The sequence below is a fragment of the Carya illinoinensis genome, chromosome 10, assembly GCF_018687715.1.
Source record: "Carya illinoinensis cultivar Pawnee chromosome 10, C.illinoinensisPawnee_v1, whole genome shotgun sequence".
Lineage (NCBI taxonomy): Eukaryota > Viridiplantae > Streptophyta > Magnoliopsida > Fagales > Juglandaceae > Carya > Carya illinoinensis.
The window spans coordinates 10,433,098-10,458,534 of record NC_056761.1 but is presented as its reverse complement, the minus strand read 5'-3'; the positions used below and the strand labels follow the sequence as shown (position 1 = coordinate 10,458,534).

Genomic DNA, 25,437 nt, shown 5'->3' with positions numbered 1-25,437 from the left:
TAATTTTGATGCGTTTTATTTTTATTTTTATTTTTATCTTTTTCTCTATTTCACTTTTTAAAAAGATTAAAGCGGTATTTTGTATGCTTTGAGAATTTTTAGGTTAATTTTATCTTTTAAAAAGGAAGAAAAGGGAAACATTGCAATTTTCTAATAATTTGGCACAAAATCAAATCGAAAGTTTGAATTGCATGATAGTTTGAGAGGGAAGTTTGTGTATTCTCCCTAAAAACTATAAAATGTTAACTCTCACTCTCATGACTACTTGATGAATCCAACACCTTCATATTAGACTTGATTGAGAAACAAAAAAACAAAGCACAACAAAGTGAACCAAATTCCTTGGCAACTAATCAATAAACAGACCATCTTGCCCATTTTCAAAAAAGACCAATGCTACGTATAGTCGTGGAGTGTGCAAATGCCATATAATCATTTTGAAAAAAAATGGAGTCTACAATTAAAAAATTAATTTCTTTTATAATCATGAGAGGTTTGTATAGTAAGTCGAGTTAAAATCAGATGAGATGAGATGAGAGTTGAAAGTTGAATAAAATATTATTAGAATAATTTTTTAATATTATTTTTATTTTGAAATATGAAAAAATTGAATTGTTTATAATATTTTGTTTAAAAATTTGGAAAAACTATTAACAATTAGATGAGTTGAGATCAAGTCATTAATACCCACAAAATGATATGAGATCAATTTTATATATCTATTCCTCTCACTATAAATTAAAACTTAAAAAGACAATAATGATGAGGAATCAAGATGCTTAAAGTGGTAGAACAAGAAGCTGATCAGCAAGCAATCCTCCTGGTCCACACCAACTTTATACAGCATATAATCTTGTAAAAATTGTCCTTTTAGGAAGCAGCATCTCCGTATCTTCTCTTACCATTACATCTTTCGAATTGACAATTGTAGTCCATCTCCATCCAAACCCCTTTAAAAAATGGCAAGAATCTCTTTCAAGAAAATTGTTGTCATATTCATGTAACCCACGAAAACCTTGGGACAGGCACGATGCCTTCATCAATTTTAAGCTGTAATCATTGATAAGATCTCTCTAAGGCATTCCATCACAGAAATGCCTTGCAAGCAAGCCTGAATACATGTTCTGGTGGGGCATATCACTAAAGACCTCAACTATGAGTGTAGGGTTGGCTTGGAACACCTATGCAATAGGCAAGGACAATCCCAAGCAATCTTATGTTTGTTGCTCATCAAATGAAAAGGCAAGGACAAGCGATTTTCTTTCTTTTTTTGAAAAAGAGGGAAAAAAAGAAAAAAAGGAAAAATAACCAGGAGATCGAATCTATAGACACTATAATCTCCCCCTCCACTCATTACATTCTTTACTCTCTATATTTTCCTTTTTAATATTCGACATAATTGTTACTCGATTGAGTGTGCTTATATACAGCAGCACGAGACTGTCAAGAATTAAAATGGGATGATCATCCTGACATGCTATTACCTAACTATACTTTCGAGTCTTAGGAAAGATGGTATCATTTTCATGGACTGATTACACTCATCATCCCAAATTACCATCATTAACAGACTGCATTAGGCAACTAAGCGTGCCTCCTCACTCTCAGGGACTACAATGTCAAGCCTCATCATGGGCTTGTATTTTACAGGGATTTGTGCACCTGCCTGCATGCACACCTCGACCACAGCAGGAGCCTTGCCATAAAATCTCTTGAGTGCACCCCTCAAAGGAGGCCCCTTTGGGTCTTGAGCATGCCAAACATAATTTGCAGGGAAAACTTCATCTACTGTCGCATCCTGCCAACCATGCTTTCCATCTCTCCATTGGTGCTTGAACTCCCCGCACAGCTTAACATTGTGACCCCAAGGACCCACATGAACCTCTGAACAATACCCACATGCCTTCACGGTGTATTTCCTCATCAACTTCTCCACACCCCATCTGACAATTTCATATGCATCCATTGTCTCTTGTGCAATCCTTGCTACATCTGACGATGGTGGAGGTGGAAACCGTCCATATGCCCCATATGTATCGAGATCAACAAGAGAAGATGAATTTGTAGAACGCCATGGCTTAGGCTCCACAACAAACCCACCTCGGTCAATCACTTTCTTCCCAATCATTCGAACGGGTCTGATTCTTCGGCGTGAAGGGTACTCTGGTATTTCCACACCTGCTTGGATGCATAGCTCTACAACAGCTGGAATCCTGTCATATTCAAATCGAGTATCATGCTTAATGCGCCGACCAAAAGGGTCATAGAGATGATATGACTCAATGGGGACAATCACATCAGTAATAGAGCCTTTGACCCACGAGTGGAAGCTTCGACGAGATGAACTGGTGCGACCGAGGCAGTTTTGAATGTGGTGACCAGTCTGGGCCACATGAACTTCAGAACACTCGCTGCAGGAGAGATCAAACAAATTTAATCCCAACATACACTAACTTGCTATAAACTTTGCTAATATAAATAATTAGGATGTGAGGGACACGATGGGGAATGTGACAGATGTGGAAAGTAATGGCCTCAAAATCTCAAGTGTACCTAAGAATCGGCATTACTGAAGTACTGAAAAATACAATTGCAACTGTTTTTTAGTTGGTACAAGTGTATTACAAATACTAAAAGGTACTACAGAAAGAATTTTTTTCTATATTACCTGCAAGCATACACAGGAATAACATGCAAGAGCTGTGCAACGCCTTTAATCAAAACTTTCCAGGCATCTAATACTTCATAAGCAATAGGGATCAGGTCGGGAACAAGTATACCATTTTTCGGAGGATCGAGGGGTTTCTCTATATTCATTTCAGCACGTTTTTTGTCTTCTCTTGCAGCCTGCTTGAGCTTCTTGATGGGAATGGGATAGGGTTTCTTCTTTTTCTTAGGTAGCATTGGTGGAAGATCCACATTTTGAGGATATGCTTCTTGTTTCCTGGTAGTTACATCTTTTTTGGGTCCCTGGTTGGCACAAAGGAGGTTTCCCAACATTATGGGCCGGCCTTTATGAAGGCGCTCATGCCCAGACTGCAATTAGAACGGAAATGTAGTTAGAGCATTCAGTACAACTATTTGAGAACTAAAACTCACAAATATGTGAATGCACATTTAGTGGAAGGACAATTTAAAGTACGCTCAGCTATTTGTGCTGTTATAAATAAACACCAGAGTGATGAAGGATATACATCAATCACCATTTAACATCTTCCATTTAGAAACCTCAAGCATTGATATGTGCATATCACCTCAATGCAACAAAGAAACTAACATATTGTAAACAAGATCATTTTCATTAAATCATTGAGACCATGAAAGCAGGCAACCCAAAATGCATGAGAGACCTCTATGCATATTATTGGAGTCAATTCTAGAATAATTTACATATAAAAATTAAACAAAGAAAAGGGGCATAAAAGAGAGAACATAAACCTTAAACCCTCTGGTATATGACCTCAAAGCTGAGACTTGAGGCCTCTTGAATACCATTATACTCGGGAAAACACCTGCAAAGTGGTAGCCATACCAATATGCATTTGTGAGGACATATATGATATAACCGGGGCACTTGTTCCCAAACACTGCACCCATGTCAGCAACAGTGTAACAGGAAAAACACAAACATATGAGATACAACGAAGAAAGAAGAATACTAGTATGTTCACCCTTCTGAGACGGATCCCATAATGCAGAAGATAGAGCTAGCGGCTTGGACAGCATTTGTTTGGGTTGCTATCCCGCGTGTTTGTTGTGTACCTGTTGATGACATCAATGTCTCTATACATCAATAAACTTTGTCTTTTTGTTTTTTCGTTTTATTTTTATTTTTTGACTATGTTAGCTATCAATGCTTGGGTTCTAAGTCTATGAGGCTTTTCATCAAACAAGCAGTGTACAACATTACGATTACGAACAAACATAAACCCTTCTTCTGATAACGGGGAGAGAGAGAGAGAGAGAGAGAGAGAGAGAGAGAGAGAGAGAGAGAGTATACGAGCCGCCCACAACTCTGGAAATCTCAGCTTCTCTGGCCTTCGTTTCCTTCTCTCCAACGAAAACGGGATTCAGATGTAGGTTCCCTGAGCGAGTGAGGAGCAGGCAATATGGTAATTATACACACTTAGCAGCCCCTTAATTTCCTAGTTCCCAAACCCTGATTGATGAGGCAGCTTCGGTTGCAGCACACGAGCATTGGCAGCAGAAACTAAGGACCAGACATAAGGGTAGCCCCAAGTTCCGACTCAACGAAATATCTCGTGGGCTGATAAATACGTAAGGAAAATTCTTCCTGCAAGCGAGTTTACGCACTAAATTGCGTACTGATGATGTAAGGCATTTATTTAATAAAATAATGTGAATTAAAAATGTAAATAATTTTTATGAGGCAGTGGACTTTTCTTTTCTATTTTATTTTTCTTATTTTTTTCAATAAAAAAAGTAGTTGGTAGTTGGTACGCGATTTGTTACGTCAAATTGTTTGTACCTACCAATACTCAATACATAAAGATGTTAATATGTCATGGCATCAACAAAGTAGTCGCGGCGGTGGGTTTTTGTTAAGGCGATAAACTCGTTGCAGGTAAAAAGGAATTTTTTTGTAACGCAATAGCTGGTCATTTTCAACCCCAGATGCTAAGGCGACTTTGGGTCTTTTGAGGGCGATTCTCCACGAGTCCTCCGTCCTCGTATAACCAAACCATATCGCCTTCCAATCTATTGAATCTGATGACAATCACTGACTCTACTTTTTAATACAAAAATTAAAAATTTAATAAAATATTATTTATTATTATTATTTTAAAAATTAAAAAAATTAAATTAAAATTTAAAAAATTAAATTATTTATTATATTTTATATAAAAATTTAAAAATATTATAATAATAAAATAAGATAATTTCTCAATCCAAACGAGCCCAAAGCCATTGATCCCAAAAATGAAAGACTCGAATAGATCAGTTCGGTACTGTCTATTTGCCACGCATGAAAAAAATTAATTTTTTGATAATAAAATTTAATTTTTATTTTAAAAAAAGAGCGTATAAAATTTATACACTTTAAAACTATATCTAACATTAATCATATTATATATAAGAAAAATTATCGAATGTTTTAATATAATTAAAATGACATTGTTACCATGTTTCGACCGAAATGATGTTCTTCAATTAAACTTGTCCATCTCCAGCCCTTTCATTTTCTTGATTCTTCTTCTCCTCACTTCTTCCATTCTGTTTCTCTCTCTTCTTGATTCATTCTACCCACGTGTATAAGGTCGCCATCTTTGTCTCTTCACAAGCACCATGAAGTTTTAACTCGAGTATTCGTCAAGTCAAAAGCGCGCGCAAGTGCCGTGTGGAGGATTGATCCCAAACATTCAATGAATGTTGTGATGTAGACCATCCATCCACATCTGGGGGCGCATTTGAATGACTTGTTTTTACAATACAAATGTCAAAGAACAAAAATTGGCTAAACAATCATTCCTTGTGTAAACAGGGAGCAAACAAGATGCTGCATTCTGTTCAACTGCAAACCTAGTAGAATCTCTTATACATGACCACGAGAAGATGATACACTCAAATGATGGCCAAAAATCTAGCTTCAACTCATATATAAATTCACCTGTAGGAATGCAGATAAGTAACCCAAGAGACCAAAACTGAAAACATTATCAAGGTTCCCACTCTTTTCTATCTCAAAATAAATACAAAGTAAATTAAATTAGAACGTACAGAAAGAATTGAATTCAGAATATTGAAAAAAAAAAAAAAAATCAGCCTACAGAGTGGGGACGCGGACCTGTTAAATTGTAAGGCCACATTGATTTTGTTGAGGAGAGCTGCTTGATCATGCTTGCATTGTCAAAATGATTCGACATACGATGAGGGCCACTTTTATGGATTAATGTTGCACTCCCGCAAATATATATGGTCATAATCAATATATCTTGTCCAGTAGTTCCGATACTTGGGTATGCTTATCTCAAGCCATGGTTTCATGTTGCCATTATAGTGTACGACAGCTGCCCTCTCAATTTCCTTCTGGCTGACACTAGGATTGTAACCTAGGCCAAGCACATGCCAGTGGCGATCAAGCGTATATGTGCGCTTCCAAAATGTTATGAGACCAGGTGGCAGCGTTCCCAACTTCCACAACTGTCTGTCATGATTCTGGGGGAGGGAAGAAAAAAAAAGGTAATGCCTTACAATTGGAGACAATGATAAAAGAAATCAGGTCAAAATATGCACATATATACCATATATTTCTAAATTCTAATGTATGGATTTGGAAATATGTCGAATGGTTTGCCGACAATGGAATTTAGGAAGTGTATATGCATTTCTTATCGGTAGTACGGAATGTTTGATAGTCAGCAACATAAGATAGTTGGTGAAAGGTCCGTTTCAGATAGATATAAAGGTGATGGCTCGGAAACAAATTAAGCAACACAAATTGTCAGAGGTGTTACCTTTGGCCTAGACAGGATGTATTGGAGACACAAAATTATGCAGCTACATGGCCAATCCACATATGGTAGGGTTAGGCTGGAAATGTTACCAATGCTTGTGTATGCATTAACAGCAATGGAAATGATTTATATTCAAGCTTTTAAGTTAGTGTCTTAAATTCAGATCTCACACGCATTTTACTAGTTGTCTACCATGTACAAGCATTGTCCACAGAAAGGAAGATTAAATTACCAGCTTCTGCCAAGAATGGTACACCCCCGTGATGTTTTGCCTCTTCCATTCATCCAAATCGAATACATTCATTCCATATGCCCATCCACAAGCATGCGGGTCAAAATTCTTGGAGATAAGAGGATTTGAGAAGTTTAGATACCGATCAAAACGATGGAAGCTCTCCCCACACGTCTCTACCGCACCATTAACATTCCCCTTCAAATCAAGGGACCAGAGGGCAGTGAGATCCTTCTGCACAACTACATCGTCATCCAAGAATAGTACTTTGTTGAGCTTTGGGAAGATCTCTGGAAGGTAAAACCGTAGATGATTGAGAATAGACAAGTATTTTGGGTTCCGGTACTTCAAATTCACGTCGGAATTGGCCCGATGAGCTCTGAAGTAATAATCTATCATGGAGGGAGAACCTAACTGCTTGAGAACTGGACTATAGCTTGAATTTAACCATGTGAATTCTTCAATGTTCTGAACCTGGACAGTGGCTTCGCCAGGTGGATTTACCAGGAACCACATCCTCATTGCGGCATAATTGAGTCTGTCAGTGACAATGTGGAAAACATGCTTTGAAGGGTCCTGCCAAGATTTCAAGCAATAAATATGAGATGTCAACAAAATATATGAAGAATTCAATAGCAGAAATTTGATTCTTCTTGTTGTATTGAATTTTTCTTTTTCCTCTCTCTCTCTCTCTTTTTTTTTTTTTTTTGGGAGGGGGGGAACAAGAAGAATAGGACGAAGGATGCAGAAATAGGAGTCGCAGAAGAGCCACTAAAAAATTTCTTTGATATTCTTCATGGCAATAAGAGGAAGTATTAAGCATATCAACAGTGAACGCAGTTACCTTAGCATGAGTAACAGTTGAGTTTACAACAACTGCTGCTGCCAATACATTATCAGAGAACAATGCATAGTGGTACAAGTGGGTGTCTTCTAATTTCTCTTGATTTGGAAAGTGCTGTCGAGAAGAACTCAAGGTAAAATACTCAGTTGTAAGGCGCAATGGGAGGCAATGCAGACCTTTAGGAAGCGTTTTTGCTGTTAACTGTGTCAAGAACAGATTCTGCTTTTTGTGCACCCGGAGCTGCTCCTCTGATGAGTGGAGCATAGCCCTCAGCTTCTTCGCCATAGCGGCACAATCATCATGAATTTGCTTTCCTTTTGCCAATGTTTGCTCCATTGCCTTTAACTTTTCATAAGCACTGAATAAACACAAACCACATGCTCCACTAAATTTGAAGGAAAAGTCGAGAAAACTTGGTCACTGGCAATATTAATTAGTTAAAAGGGAAAACTTACTTCCTTGCCAGTTCCGAATCCTTGCTTGCATCCCCGAGTGCTCGCTGAATTTCCTTTATCCGCCCTCTGAGCTCCCTTGTAAAGTGAGGATTATTTCTTGTGGCTGGGAGGGAAAGATAAACCTTGGCCCTAATGAGCTGATCTTTAAGTTGCCGCACCCGAGCATCTGGCATGGCTGTTTGATCTTTTTGTTTTCCAGCATCAATTTTTATGCGTACTTTCTTATCAATCTTGCTTGGGGTTTCAGTAGATTGTTGCCTGCGCTTTGTTTCCTGGTAGCACAACGACAAAAAAATGCAAGGGGGAAAAGGATTAAGCCCAAGTGAAAATTATTATTATTTTTTATGCATGATGAACAGAAATGATAATGATCTAAATGATTATCAAGTCAAACAGTGCAACCTCTATTTCAACGAGACATACAGGTGAAGTGGAACTTTCAAATTCTGACCCTTAAAATTGCGACGAATTATAGCCAAAACTCCACATAATAGTTTTTTTAAAATCAAATTCATCTTATGTTCATTAATCAAAGAAACAAACAGCAAAAGCAACAGCAAAGCATACATATAATTAATTCCCAAGCAGAAGCATGAAGGCAACCCAGCACACACAACCCATTTTATTTTTCTTATCAAAGGCTTTTTCCACAAATGAGAAGCAGCAATGATCATAACATTGACAATCCAACCCACAGCACGGAAGTTAAGCGTAAAAGGACAGGTTTCAAATACCATGTTTTGAGAAGCATTATCTGATAATTGGTCAGCCTTGTCATCAGCATCGATTGTATCTTCTCCAATTTCCTTTTCTTCATTGGTTGTATCAGTGACCTCCCTGATGGGGTTCTTTTGAGATTGATCGTGATGTTGATTTTCCTCAACGGATGTAGCAGATAATACTCTAGTAGATTTATGGTCCCCCGATTCCAGATGCAAATCTAAGTCGTAAAAAATGGAACCCAGAATATTACTAAGGACGACGAAGATTGTGAAATAATGCTGGTTGTACGAATTGGCTTTAAAAATTACAAAACAAAAGGGGTAAATGAATACCTTGAGTTGAAAGTGCAGCGTTGGTGGAGCGTTGTTGGGCTGAAGACCCAGAATTTGGAAGAGATTTGGTTGAATTCTCTGAATAGACTATTCCAATCGGCTCTTTAAGGGTTGTAGACGATTCCTACAATGGCAAATTTTCAACACGAAAGATCTGAACTTTAGTATACCCATGGATGTCTCTCCATTCTCCGGGAAAAAAAAAAAAAAAAACAGATTTTTGTGGTACCCACGAGAAACAAAATAATACCTGGGGTAGCACATTTAGACGCTGGTTATGGCCATTGAAAGCCTGCTAGCAAAGACCAAACCACGGAGATTGATTAAGGGTTACTAAGATTAGGGTAAGGAAAGTGAAAAGGAAAAAAATAAAATAAAGTAGGACTTTTTTTTTTCTTTTTCCACTTACAATGGTCGTAACATCTTCAATAAATTCATCTGTAGCTGAAGAAATTGAGAAACCGAAAACGGTGTTAATCTTTAAAAAATCCAAATGGAAAAGAACCCCCCTCCCCTCCACACACACTAAACAAGAAAAAAGGAAAAAAAAAAAAACCATTTCTATTTTCAAAGAAATGAGTTGACGGAGGAGAGAAACTCACAGGAAGACGTCTTGAAAGTAGCCAGGCGATCGGTGTAAAACACAACCGGAGCAATTACCGTCACGAAGAGCAGCACCACCACCAAATTCCTCAGCCTCATTTTTTCTTCCCCAACTTGGTCGAGATGCCCAGATGAGATGCCTATTGCACGTTTCTCTCTCCAAAGCAAGCCAGTTTGTCTGTAAGACGCAGCGCATTCGCAAAATACAACCAGAGAAGGAAAAGCCAGGCGTCTCTCGCTGGGAAAACCGTTTGTTTAAACCACCAAACCAGTGCTTGTGCCGTTGGTAATCAGCACAGATCAGGATGATGCGAGTGCATTGAGGCGAGCGTCCGGCTTTGATAGTCACAGCACGATGATGATGAAGAATGAGAGAGAGAGAGAGAGAGAGAGAGAGACAGACAGACGGGAAGCTTAAGTATGGTATCCCCACTTGTCTTTTTTCTGTCACTTTTGTTGTTTAATACAGTTCAACGTTGAAACAGTCTCTTAATTTTCTCGAAACATCATTTTTGGATTAAATTGTTCTCTTGATTCAGAAAAATTTTAATCCCATTAAAATTCAGTAATTCAGTAGCATTGCTCTATTTCATAAATCTAAATCAGTAATTTCACAGAAAAATTTATTTTTCTATTATAAAATAAATTTAATGTGAGTCAAGTCAATTTATTTTTATAATTATAAAATTAAAAAAAAAAACTCAATAAAAAAAGTTTAGTTACTAAATATCATATCAACTCAATCATATGATATTTTATAATAATGAAAATTTCATATGGATTATACTAAATTACCAGGCGCGTGTAATTGTGTGATGCACCTACAAATTATTCATTTTATATTTTATCTATAATACGAGTAAAGATTTTTTTTTTTTTTTAAATACAACATTATGCAATTAATGGACTTGTGATGAAGATTTCTTGTTTGCATTTAAATATTGAACTGAGTTGAATTATTTATAAATAGAAGTAAGTTGAGTAGATTGAGTGTGTTATATGGGATCTATCTAAAATGAATTTAAATGTTAATATAAATTCAGTATTATTTATGAAAAATTGAAAAAGATTGTAGATCCCATGAATAAATATATTTTAAGTTGAAAAAAGTTATAAATCTCACGTATAACGAGGTTTTAAGTTGAGATAAGTTTAATAATTTGAAAGTTGAGTATTTAGATATTAGAATTAGGTTAAAATTAAACTAAATTGAATTAATCTCAATTAAATCTTACAATCAAATAGAATAAGAGATAATAACAAGTCCTCATGCCATTCTCTTGTTACCACTCATAGCCATATATTTTAATGAGTATTTTTTTATTTTTGTAAATGAATTAAAAGAAAGAAATCCAAATAGATAGATTACCAAATATCACTAAGGGTGATGGATGGTCTGTGAGTTTGACAGTAGGCAGTAGGTTCTGGGGTCGAATCCCATAACAGAAAGCGTTCATAATTATTGATAACTTATTAGTTCACGAACCATTAATGCTCTCGTGGTTTTGGAGTCAGACTATGGCTCACATCCAACTTGTATGGAGCACTTGCAGTTCTTGCTATCTACGTCCCTCTTATCTGGCTCCCCAGCAAGTTAAGTGTTATTATGGTCACGTTTAGATAGAAAAAATATTTCCAGTCATCCTCTGAATTCTTTTTATCTTAAAAAAGTAGATTATCAAATAAAAAAATAATATTTATAATTTTAAAATACGTAATTTCAGAACATTCATTTTGAAATAAATATATAAATATAAAACACATATAAAGATTTAATATTTTTAATAATAAATTTTATGTTTTAAAAAAAATATCCAAAACTTACGCGTCCCAAACGGTGTATCATTATTCTGCCAAATAATTCTGAAAAGTAAAAGCCGCGTGAGGGTTGGGTAGATGACACGTGGTACGCACACACGTGATTGACGCTGTACAGCACCCACATTCCACGTCATCTTATCTTCCGTCCTTACTCCTTGTCGGGTCTTTCTTACCTAAGACCACTACTTTTTTCTTTTCTTTCTTTAAAGTTACACTTTCTCCCGCAAGTTGTTTGGATGATTGCATCTTTCGAGAATTTTAACATTTCGATTAAATCTATTAGGTTTAGTTTAGCATTTATTATTGTTTTAAAAATAATATATTTTTATTATAGAAAATTTATATTAATAATTTTACAAACTGAATAACTTTATATAATATAATATATTAGATGATAAAATTATTTTTATTATAAAATAAATCTAACTTATCACTTTAAATATCATAATTTATAAATTTATTTTTATAAAAAATTATAATATTTGTTTTTCTTTGAATCGATATTTATTATTTAAAAAGAATTAAGAATATTTTCCTTAGATAGGCTTTTTCCTTCCAAATCCTTTAAGCAAGTCTTTCCCAACACACCAATAAGATAGTACAATCCTAGAAAGAGAAATTCTAAAAAATGTTTAGTTGTTAATATTTTGAACAAATGAGTCATTTCTTATTTATAGGAATTCTTAGTTACAAAGAATTGTTATGATTGTAACACTTATTACTAATCTAATAATGAGAATATTCTAAGACCCTTTTCTAGAATACTATACAAGATATTTATAAAATAATAATTTTAGAGATTCTTTAATCTTCTAGAAGATATTATACAATTCTACAAAGATTTAAAAAACTCTATAATAGTGTAGAATTCTCTAAAAAAATTTTGGGTAGTGAGACCAAGCTCTTAATTAAAAAAAAAAGGAAAAAACTCAATTTTCACATTAAATCTACTACAGGTACATAGGGTTGGGTACCTTTGAGGGAATCGACTGACATGGTGAGATAGAAAAAAAAATGAAAGGGAAATGAAATGAAACTCGAAAGTGAGAAATAGAAATATTGCTTCTGATCGAGAGTGTCGTCACTCGGACATTATGAAGAACCCCACCATCCAACACATACTCTAAAATCACTCAATTCAGTTTTTCACTCCGCTTCGCATCATTCCCATCATTTTTCTTTGCCTAGTCTCCCTCAAACGCATCTCTATTTCTTTAAAATCCATTTTTGGATCCAATTATATGTGATGACCCGCTTTTGAGTGTATTTTTGCTAAAATAATTGTTTTTATTTTAATTAATATATTAGTTATTTATTTTCATTTATTTACGTTTTAAAATTAGTTTTTAATTTAATTGATGTTGTGTTTTATTTCTTTAAGTTACTTTGTGAGTTTTAATCTCTTTTTGGCGGTTTAGTTTCGTTTCCCGGAATGAGGATTGGACCCCATCTCTTCCCTACATCTCTTTTCATTTTTCTCTTCTTTTTCCTTTTTCTTTTTCCTTTCTTTTCTTTTTTCTTTCTTTTCTTTTTTTTTTTTCTTTTTCCTCTTCCCGCTCGAGCCCCCCCTGGCCTCTCTCTCTCTTCTCTCTCCTCACCCACGGCCGGAATCTTCTTCAGCCCAGACCGCCGCCGTCCGGCCACCGTTTGGCTCACCGCCGGTCTCGTTCGAACCCCCTCCCTCCGGCGCACCTTCCCACCAAATATCTCCCCCTGCCGGCCGTTTGGCCGGAAAAACTCCTCAAAGCCCGTACGGTTTTCAGCTCGATCCGCCGCCGTCGCTCCACCTCCGGCCACCATTTCTTCACCACTTCATCACCGGTCCCTTGCCGTCCTAACCCATCCATTTTCGGCCTCCAATGACCATCGGAACAGCTCCTACGAGCTAGCTTTCCTTTTTGGGAAATCCGGCCTATTTCCAGCGATTCTGCCGCCACCCACGGCCAACCACCACTTCCAATAGCTTCACAACCATCCCTAGACCATTCCCTATCAATCCCAAGCCCTAGTTTGTCCCCGTTCAAAAGTGGGTTTTTCACAACCCACGGCCACAGTGAATTTTCACTGTGACGTTGCTTTTCCGGCACCGTTTGCAACGCCGCGTGTTTTCTAAAATTGCCATATAGCGCTGTAAGTATTTTCCAAACCCTATTTTCAGATTTAAATATATATTGCTCTTTCAATTAATTAATCTGCTGGTTGGTTGATTCCGGCCTGAGTCTGAGGAGTTCGGGGGTCAGATGGATGGAGGACGGAGTTGCTTGATTTATTGTTTTATGGTTGGTTGTTTGTTTTGGAGCTTGATAATTGCATTTGCATGGCGCATGCATGTGTAGTTATATTATTTGAGAAACCCTGTTTTGCTGGCGTGAATGGTTTTTTCGGGTGCGTGTGTCTCACGAGCCCAAGCCGGGATGGGTTATTATCTCGGTGGAGCTCCTCTGGTCACTCGGGAGTGGATAATACTGAGTGACGTCCCCTGAGTTGTCGCTGGACGACGACGGGAGCGGGGCTAGAGGATGGCCCAGCCAGGTACGCGCAGGGCGCGAGTCTGGGCATCGCTCTACTCACCGACTCCATGGCCCTTCGCTGGCGAGGGCTAGAGGATGGCCTGGCCAGGTACGCGCAGGGCGCGAGTCTGGGCATTGCTCGTTTAGGTGTCACATGCGTAGTCGTTACCTGCGGTGTGGCACCGAGCCAGGGTGTGCGAATGATCCCTAGGGGAGATCATGATGCATGCATAACCGGTTTGTTTTTATGGTTTTCGGATGCGGGCCATTTTCTGGGAAAATGACGAGTTTTGGTTTTGAGTCTTTTGATCCATTTTCTGGGAAAATGGTGGTTTGGGCCATTATCTGGGATAATGGCGAGGCGTGGTTTTTAAGATTATGTTTTTATTGGGCCAATGGGTTTTTGGCGTGCGTGCAAAAATGTGGTTTTGCGGGGCATGTGCATTGGTTTTTCTTGCATCCATGTTGTTTGAGTTCTATGTGTTTTTATCTGGTGGTGTTTGGGTTTTACTTACCTGCGGTACCATTTTTGGTTCCGTAGCTTTTGGTGCAGAGTTCGAGGAGGAGGAGGAGGAGGCTGAGCCCGAGGATGCGGCTCCGCCGGGTTGCTGATGCTATGTTTTATATTTGTTTAAAACTGTATTTGTGTTTTTGTAATATTTTATCTATGTACGTTTTAAACAGCTTGTATTACGTTGAGAACAATTCTGGTACTTAGTTATGACTTTCGTTATCCGCTGCGTGTTCTTCCGTGCACATTTGTTGCTTCTGCACACACTTGGCACCGTCGATGGGATGGTGACCTGGGTTGTCACCATCCAGACGTCTCGATTTTCCCGTGTTCGGGCGTGGGGATTTGGGGGCATCACAGGTGGTATCAGAGCGGTTTGGCTCTGGGTAAAACCACATGTCCCGTAGGCAGTACCAGAATGCTTTTTAAAGTTGTGTTTTAAAAATTATGTTAAGTACAGTTGTTTTATTTGTTTTATTTGTTGGAGCTTGTTTGTTTGTTTGTATTTATTTGGTTATGTTTTTGCAAGCTGGGTTCTTTTGTTTCTTGCTGTGGGGTGTGGTTTTGTTTTTGTTGGTTTTATTTGTTTTCTTAAATGAGAGTCAAGAGTGGTGTTGTGGTAGGAATATGGGGAGACCAAGGAAAAATACTCAGGAGCCACGAGACAATACCTCCAGGGATGACTCCCTAGCCGAAGCAATACGGCAGATGACGGAATTTATGCAGCAGAGTGCGAGGTCTCAACAGACAGGGCCTTGGCCACCACAAGGACCTTGTCCACAACAAGGGGGTCCTTGGCCACCATCAGGAGGACCTTATCCACCGTCAGGAGAGCCTTGTCCGCAACAAGGAGGGTTTTGGCCACAACCAGGAGGTCCTTGGCCATATCAGGGAGGGCCTTGAATGTATCCAGGAGGGTCCAGTAGCATGGTGCAAGCCGGATGCACCTATGAGCGCTTCCTGGCGCATAGGACTCCACACTTCACTGGAAATGAGGATCCACTTCAGGCTGAAAAATGGATCAAAGATTTGGAGAAAACTTTTGAGGTGTGTGGATGCACTGAGGCACAACAAGTACTCTACGCCAGCTATCTCTTGCAAGGTACCGCTTCTGATTGGTGGGATACCAAGAGGGTGCTGTTGGAATCTGAACTGGGATCTTTCGCTGCGGTGACCTGGCAGCGTTTTAAGAAGGAGTTCAATGACCGCTTCTTTCCCGCATCGGTAAGGAAGCAAAAGGCAAGAGAGTTCTCCAATCTGGTCCAAGGGGGCACGACAGTGGAACAATATGCTCGGAGGTTCATCGAACTTGAGCGATTTGCTCCTCACCTTATCGCCACAGAGGAGATGCGAGCTAATCGTTTTCAGGAGGGATTGCGCCCTGATATACGCCGTATGGTGGTCAGCCATCGGATATCCACTTTTCAGAAATTAGTGGATGTGGCCACCCTGGTGGAACGAGAAAACAATCTGAGTATGGGCTCCCCTCCAGGGCATAAGAGGCGTAGTTTTTCTGGTGAAGGAAGCAGCTCGGGTTCGCCTCAGAAATTTGTTCAGCGGACCAGGACTCGACCGCAAGCATCCTCAAGTGTTCGCATGGGAGGACGTGTGCCTGTATGCGGAGTTTGTAATAGAGCCCATGTGGGTGAGTGCCCTTCTGGTGGGGCTCGATGTTATAATTGTGGCCAGCATGGTCACTTTGCCCGAGAATGTCCAAGAGCAGCTCAAGGAAGCCGTGGAAGTGGACGCGGTGGAAGAACAAACCCGAGACAAACAGTGCAAGCCCGGGTTTATGCTGTCACACCCGGAGAGGTGGATGATGAGGCACCAGCGACCCATGATGCTGGAGTAATTACAGGTATGGTTTAATTTAATTTTAAGTTGGATTTAATTTTTGGTGTTTGTGGTTATTCTTCGCTTTTTGGATTTCATGGGTTGATGTGTTTGGTTCAGGAAGAGTCCGTTTGTATGAGTTTTATGCTTGTACTTTGTTTGATTCCGGTGCTTCACGGTCGTTTGTATCTTTCACGTTTGCTCGAGTGTGTAATTTGATCACGGAGCCGTTGCCGAAGTCTATGGTAGTGGCTCTACCTGATGGTGAGATGGTGTGGTGTTCCAAGGTTGCTTTGGGATGCCCGTTAAATTTTGAGGGAAGATTCTTGGATGCGGATTTGGTGGTGTTCAAGCTGTTGGGCTTTGACATCATCCTCGGGATGGATTGGCTATACCGATATTCTGCGAGTATTAATTGCAGAAGTCGGATAATTAGCTTTCAGCTTCCAGATGGTGATTGTCTGGAATTTGTGGGGAGTAGATTAAAAGAAAAACCGATAATTATATCGGCGATTCAGGCAAGACGAGAGATTGCATGGGGAGCGAATGCATTCTTGGTGCAGATGGTGTCCACGCCGTCTGAGAAGAAGTCTTTGGCAGACATTCCAGTTGTGGAAGATTTCTCCGATGTGTTTATGGATGACTTGCCCGGACTACCCCCTATTCAGGAGATGGAGTTTGTTATAGACTTGGAACCTGGAGCGGCTCCTGTGCATAAAGTTCCTTATCGCATGGCACCGGCTGAATTGAAAGAGTTGAAGACTCAGTTGCAAGAACTGGTAGAGAAGGGATTTATTCAGCCTAGTACGTCACCGTGGGGTGCACCAGTTTTATTTGTTAAAAAGAAAGATGGAACCCTCCGTATGTGCATTGATTATCGGGAATTGAATAAGGTGACCATCAAAAATAAATATCCTCTCCTGCGGATAGATGATTTGTTTGATCAGCTCCAAGGAGCAGCCGTGTTCTCTAAGATTGATCTAAGGTCGGGATACTACCAGTTGAGAATCAGAGACCAAGACGTGCCTAAAACTGCTTTCAGGTCGAGGTATGAGCATTATGAATTTAAGGTGATGCCGTTTGGGTTAGCTAATGCCCCTGCAGCGTTCATGGATTTAATGAATCGAGTGTTTTGACCTTATCTGGATTCCTTTGTGATAGTATTTATTGATGATATACTGATTTACTCCCGAGATGTTGAAGAGCATGTGTATCATTTTAGTCTGGTACTTGAGAGGTTGAGAGAACACCAGCTATACGCCAAGCTAAGCAAGTGTGAATTCTGGTTGGAAGAAGTTAAATTCCTTGGGCACGTAATTTCCCGGGGCGGAGTGGCTGTTGATCCTAGTAAGGTAGAAGCCATTTTGTCATGGCAGCGCCTGACTACAGTGCGCGAGGTCAGGAGTTTCTTGAGGCTCGCCGGTTACTACCGAAGATTTGTAGAGGGTTTTGCTTGCCTATCCGGACCTCTCACAGCTTTGACTCGGAAGAATACAGAATTTTTTTGGTCAGAGAAATGTGAGAGAAGCTTCCAGGAATTAAAGAACAGGTTGACAACGGCACCAGTGTTAGCACTCCCAGAACCGCATAAGCCATTCGTAGTCTTCAGTGATGCGTCTAAGTTCGGTTTGGGTTGTGTCCTTATACAGGAAGGACGGGTTGTAGCCTATGCATCTCGTCAGCTAAAGGACCATGAGAAGAATTATCCGACGCACGATCTAGAATTGGCTGCGATTGTTTTTGCCCTCAAGATCTGGCGACACTTCTTGTATGGGGAAGCTTGCGAGGTATTTACTGATCACAAGAGTTTGAAGCATTTGTTTTCCCAGAAAAATCTGAATATGAGGCAGAGGCGATGGCTGGAGCTAATCAGTGACTATCAGTGTGAGATCAAGTACCATCCGAGGAAGGCTAATATAGTTGCTGATGCTTTGAGCCGGAAGTCGCATTTGGAAGATGAAGCCGAGCCGTCAGAATTGGAGTCGTTGCTTTGTGGGATGAGAAGGCTCCTTATAGAGAGTTCGCAGTAAGTAGAGATTTTGTCTTCAGTTCTTGATATTCGGGTAACTGATTTTAAAGAATTGAAAACTCTCCAAAGAAAGGATCCGAAGCTACTGAACATTAGGAAGAGAGTCAGAAAATCTCGAGGCCCGTTGCACTATAGCATGGATAGTGATGGGATACTTCGGTTCCGAGATCGCAGAGTGGTCCCTAAGGACTCAGATTTCAAAGAACGGATCATGGCGGAAGCTCATGCGGCCCCGTATTCAATTCATCCCGGCAGTACAAAGATGTATCGGGACTTGAAGAAAAATTACTGGTGGGATGGAATGAAGAAGGACGTTGCCTTATATGTGGAAAAATGCCACACATGCCGTCAGGTAAAGGCCGAGCATCAGAGACCTGCAGGTATGCTCCAACCCCTCCCTATTCTTGAGTGGAAGTGGGATGACATCACGATGGACTTCGTAGTGGGTTTGCCGAGAACGCCTAGTGGGAAGAATTCTGTTTGGGTGATTGTGGACCGGTTAACGAAGAGTGCTCATTTTCTGCCTGTTAATAACACCGACTCTTTGGGTAAGTTGACCCGTTTGTATGTCAAAGAGATAGTACGGCTACACGGCATACCAAAGAGTATAGTGTCGGATCGAGACCCGAGGTTCACATCGCAGTTCTGGAAGAGTTTGCAGGCAGCTTTGGGTACTAAGTTGAAGTTCAGTACTGCTTATCACCCACAGACAAACGGTCAGTCAGAGCGCACCATTCAGACCCTGGAAGACATGTTGCGAGCATGTGTCATGGAATTCCAAGGAAGTTGGGAAAACCATTTGCCGCTCATCGAGTTTGCATACAATAACAGCTTCCATGCGACCATTCAGATGGCTCCCTATGAAGCTCTTTATGGGAGAAAGTGTAGGTTGCCCTTGTGTTGGGATGAAGTTGGGGAGAGTAGGGTAATTGGACCCGAAATAATTCAAGAGATGCAAAGCCAAGTCCGGATCATCAGAGATAAAATGGCGGCAGCTCAGAGTCGTCAGAAGAGTTACGCTGATACCAGGAGGAGAGAGTTGTCGTTTGAAGTTGGTGATTGGGTTTACCTTAAAGTCTCTCCCATGAGAGGTGTTAAGCGTTTTGGTAAGAAGAGGAAGCTAGATCCGAGGTACGTCGGCCCTTTTCAGATTCTGGAAAGAGTAGGGTCCGTCGCCTATAGGGTTGCTTTGCCAGATTATTTTGGGGATGTTCATGATGTCTTCCATGTATCATCCCTGAAGAAGAGCTTTGGACAGCAAGAACCACGCTTTGTCGACCCAACGGGTATTCAGTTGCAACCGGATCTCACTTATGAAGTTGTTCCGTCGTAGATCATGGATTGGAAGGAGCAACAGTTGAGATCCAAGACGATACCTTTGATTAAAGTGGCTTGGGGAGATCCGTTAGCTCAAGACTTCTCTTGGGAGCGAGCAGCGGACATAAGGGAGCAGTACCCGTTTTTGTTCGAATAAGGAAGGTATGTGTCTTAATCTTGATCACAGATGGTTTATGTGCTTTCTTGTGGCTTGTTTTAAGTTGGTGGTTGATCTGCAATTTCGAGGACGAAATTGTTTTTAAGGAGGGGAGGATGTGATGACCCGCTTTTGAGTGTATTTTCGCTGAAATAATTATTTTTATTTTAATTAATATATTAGTTATTTATTTTCATTTATTTACATTTTAAAATTAGTTTTTAATTTAATTGATGTTGTGTTTTATTTCTTTAAGTTGCTTTGTGAGTTTTAATCTCTTTTTGGCGGTTTAGTTTCGTTTTCCGGAATGAGAATTGGACCTCATCTCTTCCCTACATCTCTTTTCATTTTTCTCTTCTTTTTCCTTTTTCTTTTTCCTTTCTTTTCTTTTTTCTTTCTTTTCTTTTTTTTTTCTTTTTCCTCTTCCCGCTCGAGCCCCCCTCCCGGCCTCTCTCTCTCTCTCTCTCCTCTCTCCTCACCCACGGCCGGAATCTTCTTTAGCCCAGACCGCCGCCGTCCGGCCACCGTTTGGCTCACCGCCGGTCTCGTTCGAACCCCCTCCCTCCGGCGCACCTTCCCACCAAATATCTCCCCCTGCCGGCCAGCCGTTTGGCCGGAAAAGCTCCTCAAAGCCCATACGGTTTTCAGCTCGATCCGCCGCCGTCGCTCCACCTCCGGCCACCATTTCTTCACCACTTCATCACCGGTCCCTTGCCGTCCTAACCCACCCATTTTCGGCCTCCAACGACCACCGGAACAGCTCCTACGAGCTAGCTTTCCTTTTTGGGAAATCCGGCCTATTTCCGGCGATTCCGCCGCCACCCACGGCCAACCACCACTTCCAATAGCTTCACAACCATCCTTAGACCATTCCCTATCAATCCCAAGCCCTAGTTTGTCCCCGTTCAAAAGTGAGTTTTTCACAACCCACGGCCACAGTAAATTTTCACTGTGACGTTGCTTTTCCGGCGCCATTTGCAACGCCGCGTGTTTTCTAAAATTGCCATATAGCGCTGTAAGTATTTTTCAAACCCTATTTTCAGATTTAAATATATATTGCTCTTTCAATTAATTAATCTGCTGGTTGGTTGATTCCGGACTGAGTCCGAGGAGTTTGGGGGTTGGATGGATGGAGGACGGAGTTGCTTGATTTATTGTTTTATGGTTGGTTGTTTGTTTTGGAGCTTGATAATTGCATTTGCATGGCGCATGCATGTGTAGTTATATTATTTGAGAAACCCTGTTTTGCTGGCGTGAATGGTTTTTTCGGGTGCGTGTATCTCACGAGCCCAAGTTGGGATGGGTTATTATCTCGGTGGAGCTCCTCTGGTCACTCGGGAGTGGATAATACTGAGTGACGTCCCCTGAGTTGTCGCTGGGCGACGACGGGAGCGGGGCTAGAGGATGGCCCGGCCAGGTACACGCAGGGCGCGAGTCTGGGCGTCGCTCTACTCACCGACTCCGTGGCCCTTCGCTGGCGAGGGCTAGAGGATGGCCTGGCCAGGTACGCGCAGGGCGCGAGTCTGGGCATTGCTCGTTTAAGTGTCACATGCGTAGTCGTTACCTGCGGTGTGGCACCGAGCCAGGGTGTGCGGATGATCCCTAGGGGAGATCATGGTGCATGCATAACCGGTTTGTTTTTATGGTTTTCGGATGCGGGCCATTTTCTGGGAAAATGACGAATTTTGGTTTTGAGGCTTTTGATCCATTTTCTGGGAAAATGGTGGTTTGGGCCATTATCTGGGATAATGGCGAGGCGTGGTTTTTAAGATTATGTTTTTATTGGGCCAATGGGTTTTTGGCGTGCGTGCAAAAATGTGGTTTTGCGGGGCATGTGCATTGGTTTTTCTTGCATCCATGTTGTTTGAGTTCTATGTGTTTTTATCTGGTGGTGTTTGGGTTTTACTTACCTGCGGTACCATTTTTGGTTCCGTAGCTTTTGGTGCAGAGTTCGAGGAGGAGGAGGAGGAGACTGAGCCCGAGGATGCGGCTCCGCCGGGTTGCTGATGCTATGTTTTATATTTGTTTAAAACTGTATTTGTGTTTTTGTAATATTTTATCTATGTACGTTTTAAACAGCTTGTATTACGTTGAGAACAATTCTGGTACTTAGTTATGACTTTCGTTATCCGCTGCGTGTTCTTCCGTGCACATTTGTTGCTTCTGCACACACTTGGCACCGTCAATGGGATGGTGACCCGGGTTGTCACCATCCGGACGTCTCGATTTCCCCGTGTTCGGGCGTGGGGATTTGGGAGCGTCACACTATATATCCAAATCCCATTTTCCAGATTTTTGCTTTTCCCAACCAATTTGCATGTCCAAAGTTGTTACGATTTTGACATTTTATTTGATAACATTTTTGGTTGACCCAACTTGCCTAAATGTCGATGCGCCCTTTTATTGGTTCGTTTATAATAAATGTGTAGTGATTTGAAACTTCATTTGATAAATTTATGATTGCAGGGAAAGAAGTAGATTCATGGAGAATTCTTTTTGTTTTGTAATCAATACTTAAGCTATATATTTATTATTTACTGTATGGGAAAGATTGAGATTCATGATTTTTTTTTTTTATTTTCATCCGCGGGTGGGGTTTGATGAGAAGAAGAAGATGAAAAGAATCTACAATCGTCTTTGTGGCTTGCTGTGGGGAAGCTTGTTCTGTTCTATTCACTGTTCAACATGGGTGAGAAAGCCTATGAAGATGTTTTGTATGTAAGAAAGCTTGTTTCGTGTTTCATCTATGAAATGTTTGAACACACCATTTTATTATTATAAACACGAGAGTTTTGTTAGGTATAAGTATTGATGATTTTTTTTTATTTAAAAAATATATAAAAAAATTTAAGAAAAAAAGAAAATTTTTTATCTCACAAAAATTATTTTTATTTTTAATTTAAATCGTTTCATTAAATATATATTTTATATATTAATATTAATATATAAATGAACGTACAAACTCTACTTACAAATAGATTTGGACTAAACTTTATTGTTGGCAACCCCGGGTGCAAGTAGAGTTATTGTTGTGCCTGGATGGAGGAACATGTGTTGATTCTTGCATGGACCCTACAAACCATAATCTTCCTGGTATGGGTGGAAGTCACATCAGCACCGCATGCTACAGATCACATCTCATGCTGGTGGCCATACAAACATCACTGTCAAAACGTCGTTTTCTTTTTTTCGTTTTTATTTAAAAAAAAAAAAAAAGAGTTTTCCTTCCAACTAATATTTTATTTACTTTTTTTAAATAGAATTTTGTTATATACAAACACAGTCGTATATTAATCTGTATATTAATATTTATTTTTTTATATTTAAAATTTAAATTAATACTATTTTTAATAAAATTTACTTTTTGACTAATCATTTTAAATTGATTTGCATATTAATACATAATTATACTTGTAACTAGATTTTTCCTTTAAAATAACAATAGGAAGAGGAAGAAAAAAAGAGTTAATAAAATATTTTAGAGAAATGATAGTTATATCCGTAAGTAAATATTACTTAATTATTTTTAAAAAAATAATGAGAGATATAAAAAATTAATTTTTTAATAATAAATTTTATTTTTTAAATAATTATACAGTATTTATATATTTTATGATTATATATAATATTATCTATTAAATCTATATATATATATATATATATTTTTTTTTTATCAACTCAAGTATTTGAGATGGTGGTTTCATTTGACTCATTCCGAACCACATGGTTTAATATAAAACTTAATCCAAGTTCTAACCTTACTCTTCTGTTTTCATTGATCTCCTAAAAAATCAGAATAAAATAATACATGGAGACAGAGAGCGGCTCAAAGCATTGTAACTTGAAAACCTCAAACATTTTATGGTAGAATTAAATTGGACTGTATTACCTTTTGATGAGATCTACTATTTTTTTTTAACTTTTTATAAAAGGTTAAACATATTTTAACATATTTCATACGTTCAAAAACATTTTAATGGAATTCATAAAATAATACTATTCACAGATCAACTAAAATCATCTCAGAACTCTAATGCAAACAATGTAACTAAAAGATGCACAGAAATGGTTCTTATTTTTCCAAATGGCATTAAATGCCACTGTGCACTCCATAAGTTAGTGCAATACAATGTCAATGTACCAACCACCTAACAATAACGGTGTTACAAAATGGTGAAGGTAATCCCAACTATAAGCAATTAGGAAATATAGATAAGTTTTACATCTCTAAAGAGGTTTTTTAAAAGTAAATTTACAAACTGACGTGATTTGATTTAATATGTTAAATTTATTTTGCATTAAAAAAAGCTTTACAACTTGATGTAATATATCAAACTATGTCAGTTTGTAAGTTTATTTTTATAAAAATTTTTTTGTAGACCAAAGCCAAAGATTTAAAAGATAAACTACATCAGCATCAGCCGTATAAAAAATGTGCCATGCCGGCATACAATCCCTCGCATGGTGAGCTCCATCTGACTAAAAAATGAGGGGCTGGCTATAGGCATCTAATGCATTTGAATGCATGATATCAGATAACACCACCCTGTTGAAGTGGCTGGCTGAGAAGGGAGCTCCAAATGCAATCCATACCCTCCATTTCCGACCCATCACCTTCGGGTACTGGCCGGAATAAATTATCGTCAGACTTATTTTCAGGAAGGTATAGGAGTTCCTCTGAAGTTTGACACAAAGATTTCCCAGAAAACTCAATATCAGTGCTGTTAGTGGGGTTCATATCATAGATCAGTGATGAAAAGAAGGCATCCTCGAATCTATAGTCTTCTGATTTGGAGATAACACCATCTTTCAGCCAGGGGAAATCAAATACCCCTACCTCTAATGCCAAGGAGGAATCTAAGGTCTTCATATTACTGCTGTCATCGCTGTTCTCTTTGAAGTCTATATAGGAATCTAAGGTCTTCATACCCTTGAGATCTTGCTTCTTTGCTGAATTCTTGTATGGACAATCATGATGGTCCTCATAATGATGATCATCCTCCCTTGCTCTCTTATTATAAATCTTCTCCAGCTCCATTTGTGCAAAGCCTTTCTCTGTCAGAGACACATAAACAGACAACATTTGAGAGCTGAGGAAGGGAATGTGGGTAGAAATCTGCAACTCATATTTACGTACAAAAGTATGTCAATTATATATATGTAAGAGGTGTCCTTAAAAGCATGAAAACTCTGTAGTAGGATGTCCCTTTGCTTTTAGTGAGCAAACAAATGCTTTGAAATCTTAGGAAAGCTGGGCATCAAAGAACCCAATTACTAGATGCTCAACCCAGAAACCTAAAGTTTGAAATGAAAAGCATGCATGCATCTATGATTATGGAAATCCAAAAGAATCTTAAAAACTGCAAGAAATAGCTCATCTGACGTATGCAATCTTCCAAAATCACTTTAAAAACCAAAAGAATATGTAATGTATACAAAACTGAAACAAACAATCCAGAGGGAGGAGGTTTGAGTATATTGCAGAGATAGGTTAGTTACCTTGTTGCCGATTTGAGTGATGAGGGTGATCGATCAGGCTGGAAAACTTAATGCATATCTGGATCACTGTTGTTGGTAAACGTATGCTGAAGGAA

General features: G+C 39.3%; 2 protein-coding genes across 7 annotated transcripts; both read right to left on the bottom strand.

The window, feature by feature from the left end:
• Window positions 1-1,299: 1,299 nt before the first annotated feature.
• LOC122278976 (APO protein 1, chloroplastic) lies at window positions 1,300-4,053 on the bottom strand. Of its 2 annotated transcripts, none has more exons than XM_043089205.1 (5): window positions 4,001-4,053; window positions 3,672-3,762; window positions 3,439-3,512; window positions 2,669-3,036; window positions 1,300-2,411 (listed from the first exon to the last, which is right to left on the bottom strand). In XM_043089205.1, the coding sequence occupies exons 2-5, from the start codon at window positions 3,724-3,726 to the stop codon at window positions 1,577-1,579; spliced, it is 1,332 nt and encodes a 443-aa protein (XP_042945139.1). In that variant the 5' UTR covers window positions 3,727-3,762; window positions 4,001-4,053; the 3' UTR covers window positions 1,300-1,576. The 2 variants fall into 2 exon arrangements, with proteins under 2 accessions (XP_042945139.1, XP_042945138.1); XM_043089204.1 differs by having other exon boundaries at window positions 3,660-3,762; window positions 4,001-4,039.
• Window positions 4,054-5,472: 1,419 nt separating this feature from the next.
• On the bottom strand, window positions 5,473-10,092 carry LOC122278974 (probable galacturonosyltransferase 4). 5 transcript variants are annotated; one of them, XR_006229409.1, is made up of 10 exons: window positions 9,665-10,092; window positions 9,472-9,506; window positions 9,313-9,357; window positions 9,063-9,186; window positions 8,742-8,947; window positions 8,008-8,279; window positions 7,553-7,910; window positions 6,709-7,284; window positions 5,807-6,177; window positions 5,473-5,629 (listed from the first exon to the last, which is right to left on the bottom strand). XR_006229409.1 is itself a non-coding variant. In XM_043089200.1 (9 exons), exons 1-9 carry the CDS (start codon window positions 9,762-9,764, stop codon window positions 5,902-5,904), a joined length of 1,992 nt encoding a protein of 663 aa, XP_042945134.1. In that variant the 5' UTR covers window positions 9,765-10,092; the 3' UTR covers window positions 5,473-5,901. The 5 variants fall into 5 exon arrangements, 4 of the variants coding, with proteins under 4 accessions (XP_042945134.1, XP_042945136.1, XP_042945137.1 ...); XM_043089200.1 differs by having other exon boundaries at window positions 5,473-6,177; XM_043089202.1 differs by having other exon boundaries at window positions 5,473-6,177; window positions 9,472-9,500.
• Between the last annotated feature and the right edge of the window lie 15,345 nt (window positions 10,093-25,437).